Genomic DNA, 18,780 nt, shown 5'->3' with positions numbered 1-18,780 from the left:
ATGGGACTCCATGGAAAGTGGAAGTTCATGAGGGAAAACCAGGAGGGTGAAGAAGATTTAAGTAATACTGAGCCTGATTTTGGGAAAAGAACCTGTCAACCCTCCAAGTAAGAACTGGAAATTTTTAATATAATTAATACATAATCTATAGATCATAGTCAACTCTAAAATCTTGAAAAAAAATATAATGATTTAAACTTTAACCTTCTTTACAGCAGCATGTCCAGCCACAAGGAGTTAATCTTAAAAATGTCTTTAAAGAGATTAGACATTCTCGAAATGTCATATGAAATTTATTTGTGGATCAAGGGAAGTGATGGGCAGCCTTTACCTCAGTGAAATAGTCTAGGTTATTTCAAATCAAATAACCATCTAGAAATAACAAATTAATCTCTTTTTAATATAATGTGTGTACACATGAATGCAAAGGAGGGAGGAGGGAAAGGGGGCAGTCAGGGAGTCTGCATGGCTAAACAATCTACAAAAAGTACCGAATGATCTGTGGGTGTTTTGAAAAATAAATTATCTGATAAAGATAAGAAAATATGTGCTGTATGTGGAAAAGAAAGCTACCCTACTACCACCATCCCAAATGCTCTGATTCAAGAAAATATATAACATACGCATAAATCTGTTCCTCTTCAGCAAAGCACCTTAGTGTTTTGCTGGATCAGGGCCTGGAGCGAGCATGGTAGAAATGGTCAAATAGTTTCCAGTGAAACCAAGTTTGACAAAAAAAAAAAAAAAGAAAGAGAAATAAAATATCGGTATGCCTATTGTCTCTATGCTGGTTCATTTCTAGATAATGCATAACCCTGGGGGGGGGGTTCATTAAAGCTTTCATTTTTTTAAAAAAAGATCCCCACTTTTAAAAAAAATTCTAAATGAGGCTAATCTGAATACCAATAAATTCTGATTGTAACATTTAGCATCACTAATATTCACTAATTCCAAATATTCCTATTTTCCTTCTTGTTTCTGGATCCAAAAGGGAAAACCAACAAGACTATCAAGAGGGATCATTTACAGCAGAGACTGAGAAAGACATAAGAGCAACTTTGACTGGCACTGGCAAAAAATGAAGGAGACTACTTCACGAATCTATTTTAAAGATATTTCATGTTTGAACTCTTCTCACCAGGTTCAAGATCCAGTTGACATAGATACTGTGAAGTATTCAAAGTAACAACTACTACTCGTTGCCTAAGAATATCTTCTTTCTGTGGCATCTGAAAGGTGGAATGTGTGCTTGAAATCAAACAGTATTGATGCACAACAGGGTGGACAGTCTTTACCCAGCGATTTCTGAAATATACCCTAGAAAAGAAGAGAGGGACTCATTTTCTATAGCACTTAAACATAAAGACATCTTAACATATCACAAGCTAAGATTCTGTTTTCTATTAAATATAACCCTTTCTTTTGGAATTTAAATCTTGCCACAGTATAAAAGCCTACAGATTGAAGCTGAGTCCCTTATATTGTTAGATATACACAGATATTGGACTCAGTTCAACAGAAAATATTGAAGTTAGTTAAACAATTAGGATAAGTAACAAATATCTATGCATACACTGTATGGACAACTACTTGATTCTTAATTAAGCAGTCAATACCCAAATCAAATAGTTAGCCTCTGACCTTTATTAAGCCTGATTTGACTGTCATGCTCTTAACTTTCATTCTCTTTAAAACTCAATTTATTAATATTTTGGGACTATTTTATGCAGTGCTTTTTTTAAGAAAAAGAAAAGAAAAAGACAAAAGACAAAAAAGGAAAAAAAAAAAAAGAAAGAAAATGGAGCCTGCCCCCACTCGCCAGCCAAACCTGCAGCTGGGGCTACTGAGGTACCGGTAGTCAGTACTGGCAAGTACTGGCACCAAAAAAGCACTGATCTGATCCACTGAAATACCTCTTGGATCCTAATCTTGCATCTGGAAAAGTATATGGCAATAATTCAATCTGAGAGTTAACTACAGGTTCAGGGCCTTAAAAGGTATGTGAAAGGACACCGTTTGAATGCTACCCCCCCATTTTTTTTTTTTTTTTTTTTTAACTTATTGACATTCATGTAAGCTCTAAGAAGCAAATTGTTTTATTGTGAGGGACCATGATAAACATATACTAGATATAGGGCGATAAAATGTGGGGGAGGGTTCTAGTACTAGAAGTCGGGATTTTCCTTAACTAAACTTTAATAATCTGCACACCGTCAAAGATACAGAACAGAAATGTCATCTCAAAACATTTAGGGCTCATCTACACTTGCACTCCTCTTTCAAAAGAGGCATGCAAATGAGGGAAATTGAAAATGCGAATGAGGTGCATGTTTGCATATTGGCACCTCATTTGCATATTCTAATTTCAAAAGAGCTTCTTTCAAAAGAAGAAAACCAGTGTAGACACAGCTCTTTCAAAAGTAAACCCCATATTCGAAAGAATCCTTCTTCCCTTTATTTAATGGGAAGGATTCTTTCGAAGATGGCGTTTACTTTTGAAAGAGCAGCATCTACACTGTTTTTCTTCTTTCAAAAGAAGTGCTTTCAAAATAATAATATGCAAATGATGTGCCATACAAGCAAATATGCACCTCATTTGCATTTTCGATTTCCCTCATTTGAATACCTCTTTTGAAAGAGGAATGCAAGTGTAGATGCACCCATAAGGTAATTTTAATGGGCCCTACTATGTTAGCATTTCAATAAAGACTTCTGTTTACAAACTGATGGCATGATATGATCCAATATGTCAAAAGGGATGGAGGGAGGGGAAGAGGAATTTAGGTCATGAACCAGCAAAGCATTCAAGCATAAGTCAGTCCACTGATGTAAACGGAGCTATGCCAAATTACACCAGCTAAGGATCTGGCCCAAGATACCTAAATCTGCATGCAGGCATTAAAAACCAGGGATTTATGCACCTACACATCAACATGACTGAAAAATGTGGCATTTTGGCATCTTATGAAGGTACCCATGTTTGAAAATTGGGCTCACAATACCTACAAGGATCCTATTCAGTTACACCAGGGGTCTCGAGCTCAGTTCACTTAGGGCCAATACCAGTTCTCAAATCCTCCGAGTGCACCAGAAGGCACTCCTGTCTGGCAGGGCTCTGGGCGCAAGAGGGAATATCTTCATGGTGTCCCGCCTCTACCACGTGTCTCACAGCCCCACCTGCAGGCCCACATACTCTCCCCTTGTGCATCTCTCAGCCCGACCTGCTACTCCTGGACAATTTAACTCCTCCAAGGGTCCCCACCAGCTGCACTGGTCACCCAGAGGGGCTAGAGTGTCTTCTTGCTGCTAGCTCTGTCTCATTGCTGCCATGCCCCTGTAGCTCAGAGGAGGTGTGGGCAGAGCTGTCCTGTCCATAGGCAGTTTGGCGCAGCCGCCCCAGGCCCCATGGTTTGGGGGGCCCAGGAAGGCTGACCCAACAGTTTTATGGACCCGAGGGCCCTCTATGGGCTGGGACCAGCAGCAAAGATTGGGCCTGCCCCCAACTCACTGCAGAGCCAAGAACTGCAGCAGTGCAGAGGTATGTTGCAGCCTGCTCCACTCCAACACCATCTCTCAAACCAGCCCACACTGGAGCTGGGGTGCTGTGCTTCCTGCCACCATGGGAAAGCAGAGTGACTGGGCTGGCCAGGGAGATGGCAGTGGAGCAGAGCAGATGTTACTCTGTCATCATTCTGCTTTCCCATGTATTCCACCACTACAGTGAGTGCGGGGGTGGGGGAGGGGTGATCCCTGATGCCATCCAGCACCAGGCCCCCGCAGCAAACCCTGAGGCTGCATTCCTAGGTGCAGGGAGTTTGCGGGAAGGGGTATGATGGAGGGGCAGGAACGGCAGAGAAGGGGCAGGAAGAGGCAGGGTGGCGGGGTAGAGAAGGGGCTAGATGCCCCATCCCAGCTGGTCTGCAGGAACTCATATGCCAGCAGCCATGTGCAGGCTGAAACTTGAAACTGCTCAGCCGCAGATGGCTCACAAGCCGTGAGTCTGAGTCCCCTGTACTATGCTCTAACAAGACAAAAACACTTACTCAAGGTATTTTAAATTTGGTTTATGAAAACAAAAGTGCTTATGGCCCAATGAGCACAGAACGAAATGCAAAGAGATGCAAATGTCTTGCCTTACTCTGAATAACTTGAAATTGACATTATTTCGTTACCAAACAAAAATGCAATCAAGCTAGGGATCAATGGAGAAGGAACTGATTTAAACTTCTGATTTACACTAATGAAGACAGAAAAAGCACATTCTAACGATATAAATATATAGTTATCACCAGCTGGTAATTTCAACTGCTGTTTCATAATTCAGTATGAAAGACACGGGGAGCACAGAAAAATGGCAGAGTAAAGGCCTAGATTCTATTCCTACATGTGTCACATCTCCTGTGTGAAATAAGGCAACTGACTCAAGCTCTCTCTGATCCAGTTTATCTGACTGTTCAATGGGGACACTCCTTACCTATCACTTTGTAGAGGTATTTGTGAGGATTACTCAATTTCATACGAGTTTATGTTTGTAAAGCACTTTGAGAATCTTGGCTGTAAAGTGCTATTGAAATGCAAAATATATGGTCATTAGACATTATTATGCCACACACTACCTTTAATTACACAAATTTAACTGCATGAATCATGACTGACAGCATCTCAAAAATTTCTCTGCCCATCCATCACATTCTCTTAATTTGTTAAAGAGATTTAAAAGGGTGGCCTAGAACAATTATTCACCACTGGCAGCAAAGACTTTTAAAATCTCAGAAACATATAGCTTTAAAGGACCTTGAAGGATCAGATAATCCATTTTCCCCCACCCCACCCCACCCCAACGCAGGGCCAAATATACGTAGATCATACTTGACAGCAGTTTGTCTAACCTGGTCTTTAAAACCTCCAGCGATGGGGATTTCATTATCATCTTGGTAACCAATTCTAGCTCTTAACCATCCTTCATATTTAGAAAATTCTTTCCAACATCTAGCCTAATTTTGGTACAGGTTGTGTCAATTACTTCTTGTTCTATGTTCAGTACACAAGGAGAATGATTTATCTTCATACTTTTTATAACAGCCCTCGACATATTTGAAGACTGTTATTAGGTCCCCCTCCGGTCTTTCCTCCACAATAAACATGCCAAGTTTATTTTAACCTTTCCTCACAGGTCAGGTTTCCTAAATCTTTAATCATTTCTGATGCTCTTTTCTAGACCAGGCATCAGCAACCCCCAGCACAGGTGCCACGAGTGGCATGCGAGCCAATTTTCATTGGCGCATGAGGCAGAAGCTCAGCCCCGCCCCTCCTCCCCCTTTCTTACTGGAAGAAGGATTCTTTCGAAGATGGGGTTTACTTTTGAAAGAGTAATGTCTACACTAGTTTTCTTCTTTCGAAAGAATCTTTTGAAATTAGAATATGCAAATGAGGTGTCCAATATGCAAATCTGTACATTTACATTTTCGATTCCCCTTATTTGCATACCTCTTTTGAAAGAGGAATGCCAGTGTAGAGACAGCCAGAGTGCCTATTTTGAAATAGTGCCTTTGGACACCATTATAACTTATCCTAAATAGCGCTATTCCATGCCTTAACAGCACGTATTTTGAAATAGCTATTTTGAAATATGCAGTATTCCCCTTGCAATCAGCTTTACGAAATTCAAAATAACATGCCTGCTATTTCAACTTTATTTTGAAATAGCATGTGCATGGTATAGATGCTCGCAAAGCTATTTCAAAATAATAGCTGTTATCTCAAAATAACTTTGCTTTGTGGTCATAGCCTTAGCGCCTTTTAAAAGCATTGCCAGCACTTGAACCATACATGGAGGTCAAAAGGTCAAATTTCAGCACTCTGCCTTGGAAAGATTCTTTCCAAGAACCCCTTAGAGAAAGAACCCCTTCTCTAGATTTCCTAAAGTCTCTCCACATCTTTCTCAAAGCATGGAACCCAAAAATACAATATAATACTCTATTTGAGGCCTCAACAGTACCAACCAGTGCAGGACAATTACCTCTGGTATCTTACACCTGACAGTCTTGTTCATACGTCTCATAATATAATAGCCTTTTCACAACTACATCACATCCTTGACTCATATTCAATTTTATGATCCACTAGAATCCTCAGACCCTTCTCTACAATACCACCGTTAATACTTATTAAACACTTAATATTTACATATTTTGCAATTCCTTCTTAAGCATTGTACTTTGTACTTACCTTTACTGAATTTTATCTTATTAATTTCTGATCAATTCTCCAACTTATAAGATCATTTTGAATTCTAATCCTGTTATCCAAAGTGCTTGCAACCGCTCTTAGCCTGGTGTTGTCCACAAAATGTATAAGCATATTCTCCACAACGTCCTCAAAGCGATTAATAAAAATACTGAATAAAGCCAGACCCAGGACAGACCACTGCAGGTACCCACCAGAAACATCCTTTCAGGGGGACAACAAATTTTTGATTCCTCAGATTTGAATATTTTAAGTATCTAACTGCAGGTGCAACTCGGCACTTAAAAATACAATTACTCAAATTTGTGCTTGCAACTTAATTTTCTTGAGCCAAGTTACAAGTGCAAATGATATGGTTGTAAATTGTGGCCATAGAAAGGGAAGGCTGGCCTCAGCCAGCTGAGTATTTAGGCCCCAATATTAAATATATTACAACAAGAACCCCAAAATACACCTAATTTAAGAGGAAATTCAAATCAGAACATTGTGGTTCAGGCTGACCTATCTTTGCACAGAACTAGAATACACATATGCAATGAAATCCATAGGAAATACATGGTGAAACTGAAAAAAAGTATGGATAATTTATACAGCAATCTGTCCAGCAACTATACTGTAATAGAACCCTTTCAACATCTCAGAGCAGGGATCCGTCCCTTTTCAGAAAATGGCACTGTACATGTTGCAGTATTTCTTAATGCCATTTTAAAAAGCATTCTCCATATAACTTGCAATTACAAGGAAACCTATTTAAATTATTTTTCTAATCTGACAGTAGTATGTTCCAGAAAAATGCATTTACCAGTACTTTGCTGAGGTCTACACGTACAAAAAGTACAGAGAGTTGATCATATTCTCTGCTAATCTAACTCTTCATTGCCTTCAGAGTTACACCAGCACAGAATTTGACTGCTCCATGTCCACCTGCTTATTTTCTTCTGTTCCTCCACATTACAATGACATTGTAGAATTTCTATCAAATTGTTTGAGTGAGCAAGGCCAACAGTTTAACTCTAAAATAACAAACTTCCACATGTGACTAAAAGTTAAGGCCATCTCCATGTTTATGAGCTTTACTGGGAACTCACACAACGTCTGCACTACAAGCATCTGTCTACAGAAGTTACTGTCAGAAGAGATGTTCCGACAAAACTTCTGTCGACAGATAGAATCTACACATAAAAGCAGATAGATCTTTTGATTAGCTCTGTTGACAAAAGGGGTCCCCAAAGCGTCTGCACAGCTTTTTTGTTGACAGTTTCTGTCAACAAAACGTGTTTTGTATGTAGATGATCCACAAGTTGTGTTGAAACAAAACTCTCTAGTGTAGACGTAGCCTTAGGGTAAATTTTTAAAAGTGCCGAAGTCAGTGATTCCCAAACTTTTTGGTATCACACCCTCTTTTCGATTTTTCAGAAGCCTTCATGCCACTCCCACCTCTTCTTTACCATCATCCAGCCCCCTTTTAACAAAAAAAATTAATTTGTAATTTAAAATTAAAAATAAACACAAAAACTTGGTATAAAATTTTATTTAAAATCAAAAATAAGCACAAATAGGGATTCCATTAAAAGACACCTTGAGAACATATTGACTGGCTAGCAGTGGTCCTGTAAGCTGCTCTCTGTGCTACGCATTTTGCTAACATCTCCATGGCATGGTGCAATGGATTTAAGTTCACCAACAGCAAACTATTTTGCCGTAATACCCAATGCTTCCCAGAATGTCATGCATTCTTCTGCCACAGCCATGCATACTTGGAAAACTGATGGATTCTTCTAAGCTTCTACGTGCTTCACAATTCTCTTGTTCAAATGATATTCAAAGAAAAAGGAAAAGGTTGTGTCTTAATTCCGGCACACCCAAAATGTTTTCTACAGGTTACTAAAAGGACATTCAAGCAATTATACTCCCCAAAGCAGTCCTTTTGAACCCAGGATCAACAGATATCCCCAGAGATTCCAACCATAAGCCTAAAAAGTACTGGAATAAAGATATCAAGGAAAAGTCATCCAGTTCTTCTGCTTTCTTGGCCTGCCCTCAATGCCTCTCTATGACAAACTAAAGCCTTTGCCTGGATCTAAGTATGTATGGCATGTCAATTTCTTCCTCTACCGGCAAGCCTCCACAAACAGACTAGCAAGTGCTGGATGTAGTTCAGCATGGATGTTTCCCGGAAGCGACATGACGACTCTAAACATTTTTCATTCAATTTCTGCTGTCCAAAAACCCACAAAACCACACTAATTAAACAGGAATTCTGTCACCTTGTTCTGGGCACCACAAAGTCTGCACAATATCAGAAAAATTCTCAGGGCTGTACCATGTTTTTTTTTTTTTAAAATCATCCGCAAGAGGATGGGGGAGTCAAAGCAGTATCAAATGTAATGCAGTTCAATGCTAAGATAAGAAAAACTATAAAAGCAAAGAACTCCCAGATAGAAACATCTGTGGCAGCCTCTCCTTCAACATGCCTGGGAGATTTTTTTAGGCTAAGTCTATACTAGAGAAACAGTTGATTTCAGACATGAATTTCTAGCTACAGCATTGCATAGCTAGAATTGACGTACCGGAATCAATTTATTTCCCTAGTGAAGACCTAGCCTCTATACTCTCACATTGGCCTCCTTTACTCCACACAATTGTGTGGAGTACAGGTGTAGACTGCTGACTCCAGAGACCTCGATTTTGCTGCGTCTTCACCAGGCATACAAAATGAAACTGGAAGATCGACCCTCACTGGGTCGATCCCGAGTCGATCTTCCGCTTAGTATAGATAAGACATTCCTCGCAGTAAATCCTGCTGTCACTTAACATCCCTACCACTGAATGGTGCTGCTTTTTCATGTCACCATCACATAAGAGGATCTCCAATTTAAATCCTAATCACTCCCCATTCTGCTGCTCTTTGGTTAAGCGACTACCCTAAAAAGCCTATGCACCTGTGGGTGGATATGTTAATTCACACTTCTTTATTCCACAAAGCAAAATTGGTCATCCAGAGAACTCTGAATGGTCTTATTGTGAACAGCTTCAACTCAGAGGTAAAAATAAATTTTGAAGCTGTATAAAATGGAAGATAACTAGTTGTACTAGTTCAGAAACCAATGTTACAAAATGACAATAAACCTTATATGAAATATGTCAAGTATGGAAACAATCCAAAAGTTATAATCTGTTAAGTAACACAACCCTCTTTAAATTCATGTATCTTCACTGTATGTGAAGTTGTGAATATTGCTTAAGTGTTCAAAAATGTTTTGTTCTTGAGTGACACCCACAAGGCAAATTTACATCCAGACTAGCCAGCTCCACACGCTGGGCCACTGAAGAGAATCAACCCACTCAGGGAATCTCAGCAGGAGACATTTATTTAGTTCAGTGGTTTGAGCATTAGCCTGCTAAATCCAGGGTTGTGAGTTCAATCCTTGAGAAGGCCATTCAGGGATTGAGGCAAATAGATGTCAGGGATGGTGCTTGGTCCTGCCAAGAGGGCAGAGGATTGGACTAAATGACCTCCAGAGGTCCCTTCCAGTTCTAGGAGATGTGTGTGTATTTCACAGAGCTCTGTTGGCACTGGCTGCCCCACAATTCAGCGATACACATAAGGACATGTGAGATGGTTGTGTGATCTAAGACTTCACCTCTTGCCGTGCTCTTGGGCTGGCAGACTGTAATATCACTTCTTTGTCTTTAGTTCTGTTCCTCAACTATAGACTATGATTTTCTAACAAAGGAAAGTTTTCAACAGAAGACTGGTGAATGACCCCAATCCATTCGGGTTACCTTAACACACCTTTTGAAGTTTATAGAGTTACTATGACTGCTATGAATCTGATTTACAGACTCCGAAATCACTTGTAACATATATGATTCCTTCAACCATTTAAAACCTATTTTAATTAATAACCCTTTAGTTATAGTTTTACTAAAGGATTTGGCTACTGTGTTATTTAGAAAGATCTGAAGTGTATGTGTCTGACGTACAATGAATCTGATTTTCAGTGCTGTTTTGTTCTGTCTCTAATCATAAAGACCAGGTGTATGGGTGATAAGAGATTGCTTCTGGGGACAGTGTTGTAGCTTCTTGTTACCCGGTGTGATGATACAGGAGCTCACTTCTGTAGCTGGCTTTGTGAAATCTAATTATAAAATAAGTCACTAGTTTAAAGACTTGTCTGCCCTATTTTTTATCAGTACATCCTGAATTTGACATTCTCAGCTGTGATCGCAGCAGGCATGGTCACATAAGCTATCTCTCTTTATTATTTCATTCACAGGAGGGATGAACAATCAAAAATAATGTTTTCCATCTTTTCATTGGCAGTGGTCGCACTCACTGGTTAAAGGGCAAAGCTTAGATTCTCTTTAAATAATACTTTACGGCTTTGCAAAAATTTTGTTGGTGAATTGCCAAGCAGGCAAACCCAAAGGTCTCCACATCACAGTGTGAAAGCACTGAAGCTGCCCTCTGTCTCTGAAGATTAGTGGAGAGATTACACATAAGAAAGGAAATCAGCAGATGAGTAAATTTTCCATTAGTGACCCTTCTAGCCTATTGACAACCAGAGCCAAAAATCTCTAGAAAGAGCATGTCCAATGCTCCACAGCTGAAAGAATGACACAAATGTTGTCAGCAAGGAGAAGAAATCCTTTGAGCTCCAGCAGGGAACTGAAGGATCTACTTCTGTTCAGAGCAGGTTCTATCACAATGTAAAATCAGTTTCTACCTAAAATATTGTGTTATTCAGGTTTTTCTCATTTTGTCCCACAGATAATTACATCCTAATTCTTTCACATTCCTATAGACCCCACTTAAAAATGCTCTCTGAAATATTATTAAACAGCATTTCCCGTACCATGTTATTTTCTCATCTCTTTCCTTCACAGTCTCCTAAATCACACAACCCTGTGTACAACACTGCTCTGCCTCCATATCACACTGAACAAACCTATTAATTCCTTACTTTAATGGTGAAACAGAGTGAAAACCTGGTGAGAAATGGGATTATTATAGTATATATTTAGTATTGAAAACTATACTTAAAATTACACTGACATTTCCAATCTAAATTAATGTTATCACCTCATAACTTCAGGGAAAAAATTCCATGCTGAGTTGTAATTTTCTGATCTTACACTCAGCTTTTTGAGTTTTTGTCTTTGTAACTGTGACAGTACAAAGCAAAACCAGTAGAAAGATGAGTTCTTTGATTTTTTTTCCTATTTAAACAATTGTGACATTAAAGATAGAATTGTATAGTGCAAAACTCAAGCTACAATGTTTAACACTCAAACATCATCATCTCCACTACATATATGGAATATTCCAGCTTGTCAGTTACCGTTCAAAATTTTTTTTGTTTTGTTCTTTGTTTTGTTTTTACAAGGGACTAATGTGCTCTGAGAGCAAATCTCATCTCAGATACACCCATTCAGCTCCAAATGATTAAGGCTACACTAACTTTATAGCAAAAATGTAAGTTATGCAGACTCACCGGCAAGGGAGGGCAAAGGGGGCAACTGCCCAGGGAATCAAGGGAGGCCCAGTACTACAATTCAAGCAGTGGTCAGGGCTGCCTGCTCTAAGGCCCACTCATTCTGCCCTTGGCCCTGTCCCTTCTGTCCTTGGTCCTGCCCCTTCTGGGAGGCACCGAGCTGGACCCCCATCCCACTTTGCTCCAATTAACTCCTCCTGAGTAAGCCTAGCTCAAGAGAGAGCATCCACACTCCAAAAGGAGACTCGAGCCTTGAACAGTGGCCATGTCAGCTGCTAACGAGGTGTGTTCAGTCAAGCTGTAGTCCCTCCTGTTAATGGGCCGCTACCTCAACTTACAAGCATCAGACTCAAAATAAAATGTGTCTGTTTCTTCAGTGAAGTTATAATTTGAGTTAATTCTACAGAATGCTCATGAACAAAACGGCCTCTCTACAGATCTAACACTGGTGAGCTAAGCTTATTAAGACAGGCTCAATGTCTGCACATCCCAAGATTTCAAGATTTAATGCAGTGGCACTCCACACAAGAGCAGGAGTCTTGTACATCATTTCCAAGTGCAGGACTGGACCCTTCCACTGTAAACTTAACAGTACATTAATGTAAAGTTCATATATTTAATATAAAATTGTGTTAGCTGTAAAATTAATTTGAAATTGCATTATCAACTGTATATTAGTCAGTGAGAATATTTAACATCCATTTAACATGCAGAGATAAAGGTATCCCCAGGGAACAGGATGTTAATGGGTGTTATGTGTTGTTTAGTATGATTTTTTTGTTTTAGTTTGCTAATGTTCTCCTTACTGCTTACAACCAATTATGTAAATGACTTGTTCTTCAATATAGGCAATTTTTGTTTTAATTCTCATTGTATGGAATTGCTCTGATGAATTTATTTGTATAAATTTTGTATCTCCTGAAGCTTTGCATTTTTCCGACCCAATGCTGAGTGGGGTCTTTGGACACCCCCACAATACAGACAAAGGTCATGTGATCTAAGAAAGCCTTTTGCCAGTAACTTTCCATGCTCCTGGGCTGGCAGACTGTAATATCACTTCTTTGTCTTCAGTTCTGTTCCTTAACTATAGACTATGATTTTCTAACAAAGAAAAGTTACTATTAGTAATAAGCAATAATAATTAATGTTAATAACAACTATAATTATAGGGGCTCTTTTGCATATTTGGCTTAATCTAATTCTTGACTCCTTCTCCCCACCCCCTGCTCTCTGACTTGCTCACCTTGATCATTTTTTTCTGATCTGTCAGCCTTGATTACTATTTTTGGTTCTCTATGCCTTAAATATTGAGTCTGTTCTGGTATGGCTATGGTCTGAAGAAGTGGGTCTGTCCCACGAAAGCTCACCTAATAAATTATTTTGTTTGTCTTTAAAGTGCTACTTTACTGCTTTTTTATTTTGATAATAATAATAAAGTATGCAATACAAGTTTTAATTACACTTCACTGCGGTGATCTACATATCTTTAGCTTCACTATACATCAAAAATACAGCTGTCTACAATCATCCTAGTAGACTCTTCTTATCATATCACACTACCATGTATTTGCTATACTTTTGCTTTGAAAGGGCTGTAAAATTAGAGAACATATTTTAATTTAAATCAGAGCATTCAAAAATTTAGAAGTTCTAAAACTTAAAACTTTTAAACTGTACCACTGATGCAATAATTTATTTACTTTACAGATAACCCACACCACAAAATATACACATAGAAAAATGATTATGCAAGTGTCACTACTTAGTAAATACTATGTCTTCTCCTTGAAGACCAATGTTACTGTCATCCCAAGTAATCTACAAAACATCCCTAGTAAAGATAATATTTATCCATTTCATCACTTGCATAATAAATAAAAGAAAACCTAAAGCAAACTCTTCAGTCATCTATAAACACATCAATCACTGTAACTACCATTTCCTGCCTTGACACTTAACTGATTCTGCTCCACTTGATATTTTCCTAGAATACAGAAAAAGACTTGTGGCACTACTTACACTAGTGACAATTATTTTAATTGGAAACTTTCATCATGACAGACTAAAAAGAAGCAATCAAAGAACTAAGTCTTCTTTACTCTAATTATAACAACACAAAATGTACTGCTGGTGACGCAATTATCCTAACAACTAAAGAACAATCCCTCCTATCGAGACTGCTCAACAGAACAACTCATGGTCCATAATATCCAAGACACCTGACAGAGCCAATATGCTCAGCACAGACACTGGACCTTTCTCCACAGCTGGGATAGGATCGTCCAAAAAAGAAATAAATGCTCTTTGATGCCAAGACAAGCTCTAAAAACAGATTAAACGAAGTCAAAGAAATATGAAGAGTCAAAGCTAAACTTATCTCATCAAAAAGGTCTCAATCTTCTCCAAAAAGCAAAATTATCAAGAGTAGGCAGTAACTGAAAAGAATATTAATATCAAGTGATACTTTCCTAAATAGGGGCCTAACCACTGCTGGCTTAACTGCTGGTACCTTCCCTTCTGAAGTTGAGCAATAACTGACACCTTCACTGCTGGATGCAAAACCTCTCCACAGGGTTTCCCCAGAAAAGCAACAATCTATATCAAAGGCTACAGCACAAAATTCTTTGCAATACCAAAAAATCAGGTGCAATACCAAAAAATCAGGTGCAATCCCACTGTTAATGGTGAATACATCCTTTCCTGTTTCAACACAATTCATCTATTAAACGTCCATTGAGATTGACTTCGTAACATGTAATACTTTTCTAAGAATACAATAATCTAATTCAAAGATTCCTATCAATTATTAATAGCCAAATAGTAATATCTAGCTGTCAGATATGAACAACATGCTGCATGCTAGACTAGTTTATGTAACTGGATAACAGAATACTAGTTTACAGTGCAACAAAAGCTAATAGTACTACAAACAATAGCTTGTAATTTGGATAGTGTTGTTCTGAACAGAGATTTTCTTCCATCACCTATCATATCAGACTATGGCAATAACTAATAATATCATCAAGCGTTTTCACAGCACTTTCCATCACTAGATCTCAAAGCACTTTACAAAGAAGGTAAGTACCATCATCTCACACTGGGCACAGAAGTGAAGTGACTTGCCAAATGTCATCTAGCAAGTTAGGGGCAGAATTGGAAACTAAGATTCCTGAGTATCAGTCCAATCAACTAAGGCAATTTATTTTTCATAATACCCATTTCCCTTGGCAGAAATAAAATTTAGAAAACTGGAATTTGGCCTATTCTCTGCAGAGGCCAAGAGATTAAATAAATTAAAATAAAACACACTTTGCAATGTAGGTGGAACCTGAATGCCATTGGTATGTCAGCGCAAATGATGACTTCAGGAAACTGATCATCTTCACTATATTTAGTTCTAATACATGGAGTATCACAGGCAGCCTACAAGTACTGATGGCATATGAGGCATGCTTGTGCCTATTACAACTCTTAACATCACATCGCACAATTTTAAGTCATACAACAAAAAATTATATTTTTTATGAGCTGAACTGAATCCTAATGTCTACATGGGTCATGCAAGATGCATGTTCTTCGACATAAAAAGTAAACTTATCAGTACCCAACGCAACTGAAAATGAAACCACTCACAATGGCATGTATGCATAAAGTGTACTTTAGGCAACTTCCTGCCTACCACAATGAATTCCATTAAGAAACACTGAGACCCTGTTAAAATAGACTTTCCTAAGGAATGAGTGGAATTTTAAAGCTATGGGATTGAATAGCAGCTGGATAGCAAAACAATTCCAGGGGAAAGTTCACAGCCACTTATGATGTCTCAGTATCGGCTTCTGGTTTTTGCTACAATTGGAGATTTCAAAATCTGGTCTCTGAAATATCCAACTGTGCTGTGAAAATTAACCAGAAAAGGCTTCTCTTAGGCAAGGACAATAACGTACATAGTAAGACTAATTTGGTTTTATTTTGGGAGTCTATCTATCTCTTTCATTCCACTGCAACTAGTGATGCTGTAACTCCCCTTCTATTTAATTGCACTGATTTTCACAATTAGCTCCTTAACAAACTATCGTACTTTTGAAAGCAAATGTTCTTTAAAAAGTCGAGAAATGTATAAACTATAAAATGAGGAAAATCTGAGCCCCTTTCATTTTTTAAAAATTGGGAAATTAATATAGGAAGAAAATAATTATTTGTATAATCTCACTGATAGAGTAACACTTTCTGAAGTGGTCAAAACCCAGTGCCAATTATATTCAAATTAAATACGTTAATGACTTAGTTTTTAAAAAAGTAATATTTGAATTGAACTTGGAAGAAGAAAAAACTGCTTTCTCAAAACAGTTGTGTGCCATCTTTTACCATAAAGAAAGATATATTTTCTAACCAACCGACATGTAATTTTGAAAGTCATATGGCATAGTTTAATGAAAACCCTGGGCACACAGGAGGCTAAAATTTAGTTCCTATAGCAGTGGTAAGCAAATACCGGCCTGCAGGCCGAAATCGGTTCCCCAGGGTTAGCCCTTGGTGGGCTGACATCCCTGCATTTACCTGCACCTCCACAGGTACTGGCAACTGCAGCTCCAGTTGTCTGCAGATCACCGTTCCCGGCCAATGGGAGCACTGCAAAGCAATGTTCCAGTCTGCATTGCTTCCTGCAGCTCCCGTTAGCTAGGAACGGTCATCACAGCCAATGGAAGCCGCAACTACCCGCACCTAAAGTGATGCAGGTAAATACAGCAGTGGCAGCCCACCAGTGGCTAACCCAAAGCGAACTGCCGCCGTTTTATTGCTCACTCCATCCCAAAGCATGAAGTAAATGTTTTTACAACTCACACAGAACTCTTTTACAATGTTAAATCACATATTATTTCCCCCTCCCCCACCCTTTCAACCCTATATATAGTAATTGAAAACAGGGAGAGAGTTTCCTTCCATTCCCCCAATAACCACAACCAAAAAAAAATGCACATAATGCCTTTCTTCCCAAAGTGCTTCACAAATTGCATTATAAGACATTTCTGGGTTGCAGCTGCCTTTCAGGTCCACAATAAATATATACATCTGCCTTTAGTTAGGCTCAGTGGGTCAGATTCTCATCTTGTGTAAGCTGTCATAATTGAAACGTCAACAGAGCTATAACAATTTACATCACCTGTGGATCTGGTCCCCTCTGTGCAACCCTGTTGACTTCAATGAAGCTGCATGGTAGTTTAGATATTAAATAGTAGCATTTTACCTTACATTATGATGCAAATTAATACGACGTATTCACAGCTTGATGCTCAGCAAATCATGAACATAAATCTCCACTGTTTTAGATAAAAACACACCACACTGGCAGTATATTACACAGCATGATCACTTAGCAAAACCTTCCAAAGGACTTTCCTCAGTCAATAAATGAATTCCTCCTTATTGTCTGACTGCAAGTTTAAATCCTCTTCCCCATAATTTTTCCTTAGCTAATTCCCCCAAGACACCCAGATCAAGCAAATTTATTCACATACACACATTACTTCAAATTGCCTTTTAGAAGAGGCCAAACTAATTTCACATGATTCTCTAAATATACAGCTTCTATGACTTCGAGAGATTGCTTCAAAAAGCTGCATGTGTAGCCCCAGTTTCCAAATGCCCATGGTAAAGGTGTGTCAGAATCTTTTTTGAAGTCCAAGCCAATTAATCTCTGTTTTGTTTCATCATAGTAGCTTTTAGAGGAGCATATCAAAAGTTTGCTCAGGTAGGAAAGACACATTTATCAACAGAAATAAGAAAAGCTTAAAAAAGGATGTCTTTATCATTACTTAACACATGAAACAAAATCACATTGACATTACGCTTCATGTCCCATTTTATCCATTTTCCTTCTAAACAGACCGTGCTGTTCAAAGCACTACTGTTATATGCCAATGTGTTTTTAAGTGTTAACAGGTCTTTAAACCCTTTTTACAGACATCTTTTCTTAAGAATAGTATTTTAAAGAGACATAATAAACCTTAAAGAATACCTGAGAGGTCTCGCCTGGGGATTGCCTGCTTCTACATATGGATGTAAATAATCCTTTATGTAGAGATCAGCAGCACTATTAGAATGGGTGCAAATGAGAATCCTGCTGGAATAAATGGTGCAAATAAAAAAGCAATGAAGAAACAGAAAACAATTCAAAGCAGTAGAATACAAAAAAAAGGAAACTGGCCATCTTCCTGCACATTTCCCTCAGTGAAACTAGTGCCTGACTTTGCCCAAGTTTCAACAATGCTCCCTAATTCACTTTCTCTAACAGGAAAAGATGTAAACTTTAAATTCAACTTTAAAAAAAATATTTAATGATTCTTACTCTAACCTAGATTTTAAATAAAACACAGCCTTTATTGTCTGACACACTCCACAACTTTCCACATCAAGTGAATTGCATTTATTCTACATCGGACCCATTTTAATGAATTTTTTAAAATGGGAGAATATAGTTTATGACTATAACATTACTTTCTTAATAGCTTTAAAAACAATGATGGATGAGCTTTTTAGGAGATGGATGGAAATTCTGTACTGTTAATTTTCATTTGAATTTAAGTAAAAAGAAGCATTTCATTTCTAATAAACTATGGTGCTCTGTCTCTCGTGTCCCAGCTCACCTAGTATCCTGCTGTTGGAGTATGTGCTTGACTGCCTGAGCCAGAGTGAATGTTTTGCCTGTCCCATAGGGACCGATGATAAGAACAGGAGGCAGTTGTATTGAAAGTGGAGTTGTGATAGCCAGAACAGCCTCTTTCTGCTTTGCATTTAACCGAGGGTCCAACTGCTCATCCCATTGTCTGTAAAACGAAAGCAAGATTGTTTGTATAATTAGCAGCAATTTATAGTCAATTAGAAATCAAACTGTACAGCACATAAAAAAGACTTAAAACCCCTACATGTTATCAACTGTATCATTTTGAGGCACTTTAACAAAAACAAAAGCTATTCCAACAACTAAACTACATGCTGTTATCACAAAGCTCTGTTAAAGTTCATGATGAATCAGTAA

General features: G+C 38.3%; 1 protein-coding gene across 6 annotated transcripts in view; it reads right to left on the bottom strand.

Moving 5' to 3' along the window:
- HELZ (helicase with zinc finger) overlaps positions 1 to 18,780 on the bottom strand; it is a 207,137-nt gene that overhangs the window by 85,599 nt on the left and 102,758 nt on the right. For 5 of the 6 annotated variants that reach the window (XM_075014565.1, XM_075014570.1, XM_075014567.1 and 2 more), the window contains exons 14-16: positions 18,389 to 18,568; positions 17,761 to 17,865; positions 1,139 to 1,317 (exon numbers count right to left, since the gene is read on the bottom strand). In XM_075014565.1, the coding sequence (XP_074870666.1) occupies positions 1,139 to 1,317; positions 17,761 to 17,865; positions 18,389 to 18,568 (464 nt within the window). The remainder of the gene's footprint in view (positions 1 to 1,138; positions 1,318 to 17,760; positions 17,866 to 18,388; positions 18,569 to 18,780) is intronic. The other variant, XM_075014569.1, reaches the window with a different exon arrangement.

Source organism: Carettochelys insculpta, chromosome 20 (genome assembly GCF_033958435.1).
Source record: "Carettochelys insculpta isolate YL-2023 chromosome 20, ASM3395843v1, whole genome shotgun sequence".
NCBI lineage: Eukaryota > Metazoa > Chordata > Testudines > Carettochelyidae > Carettochelys > Carettochelys insculpta.
This window is presented reverse-complemented; position numbering and strand designations above follow the sequence as displayed.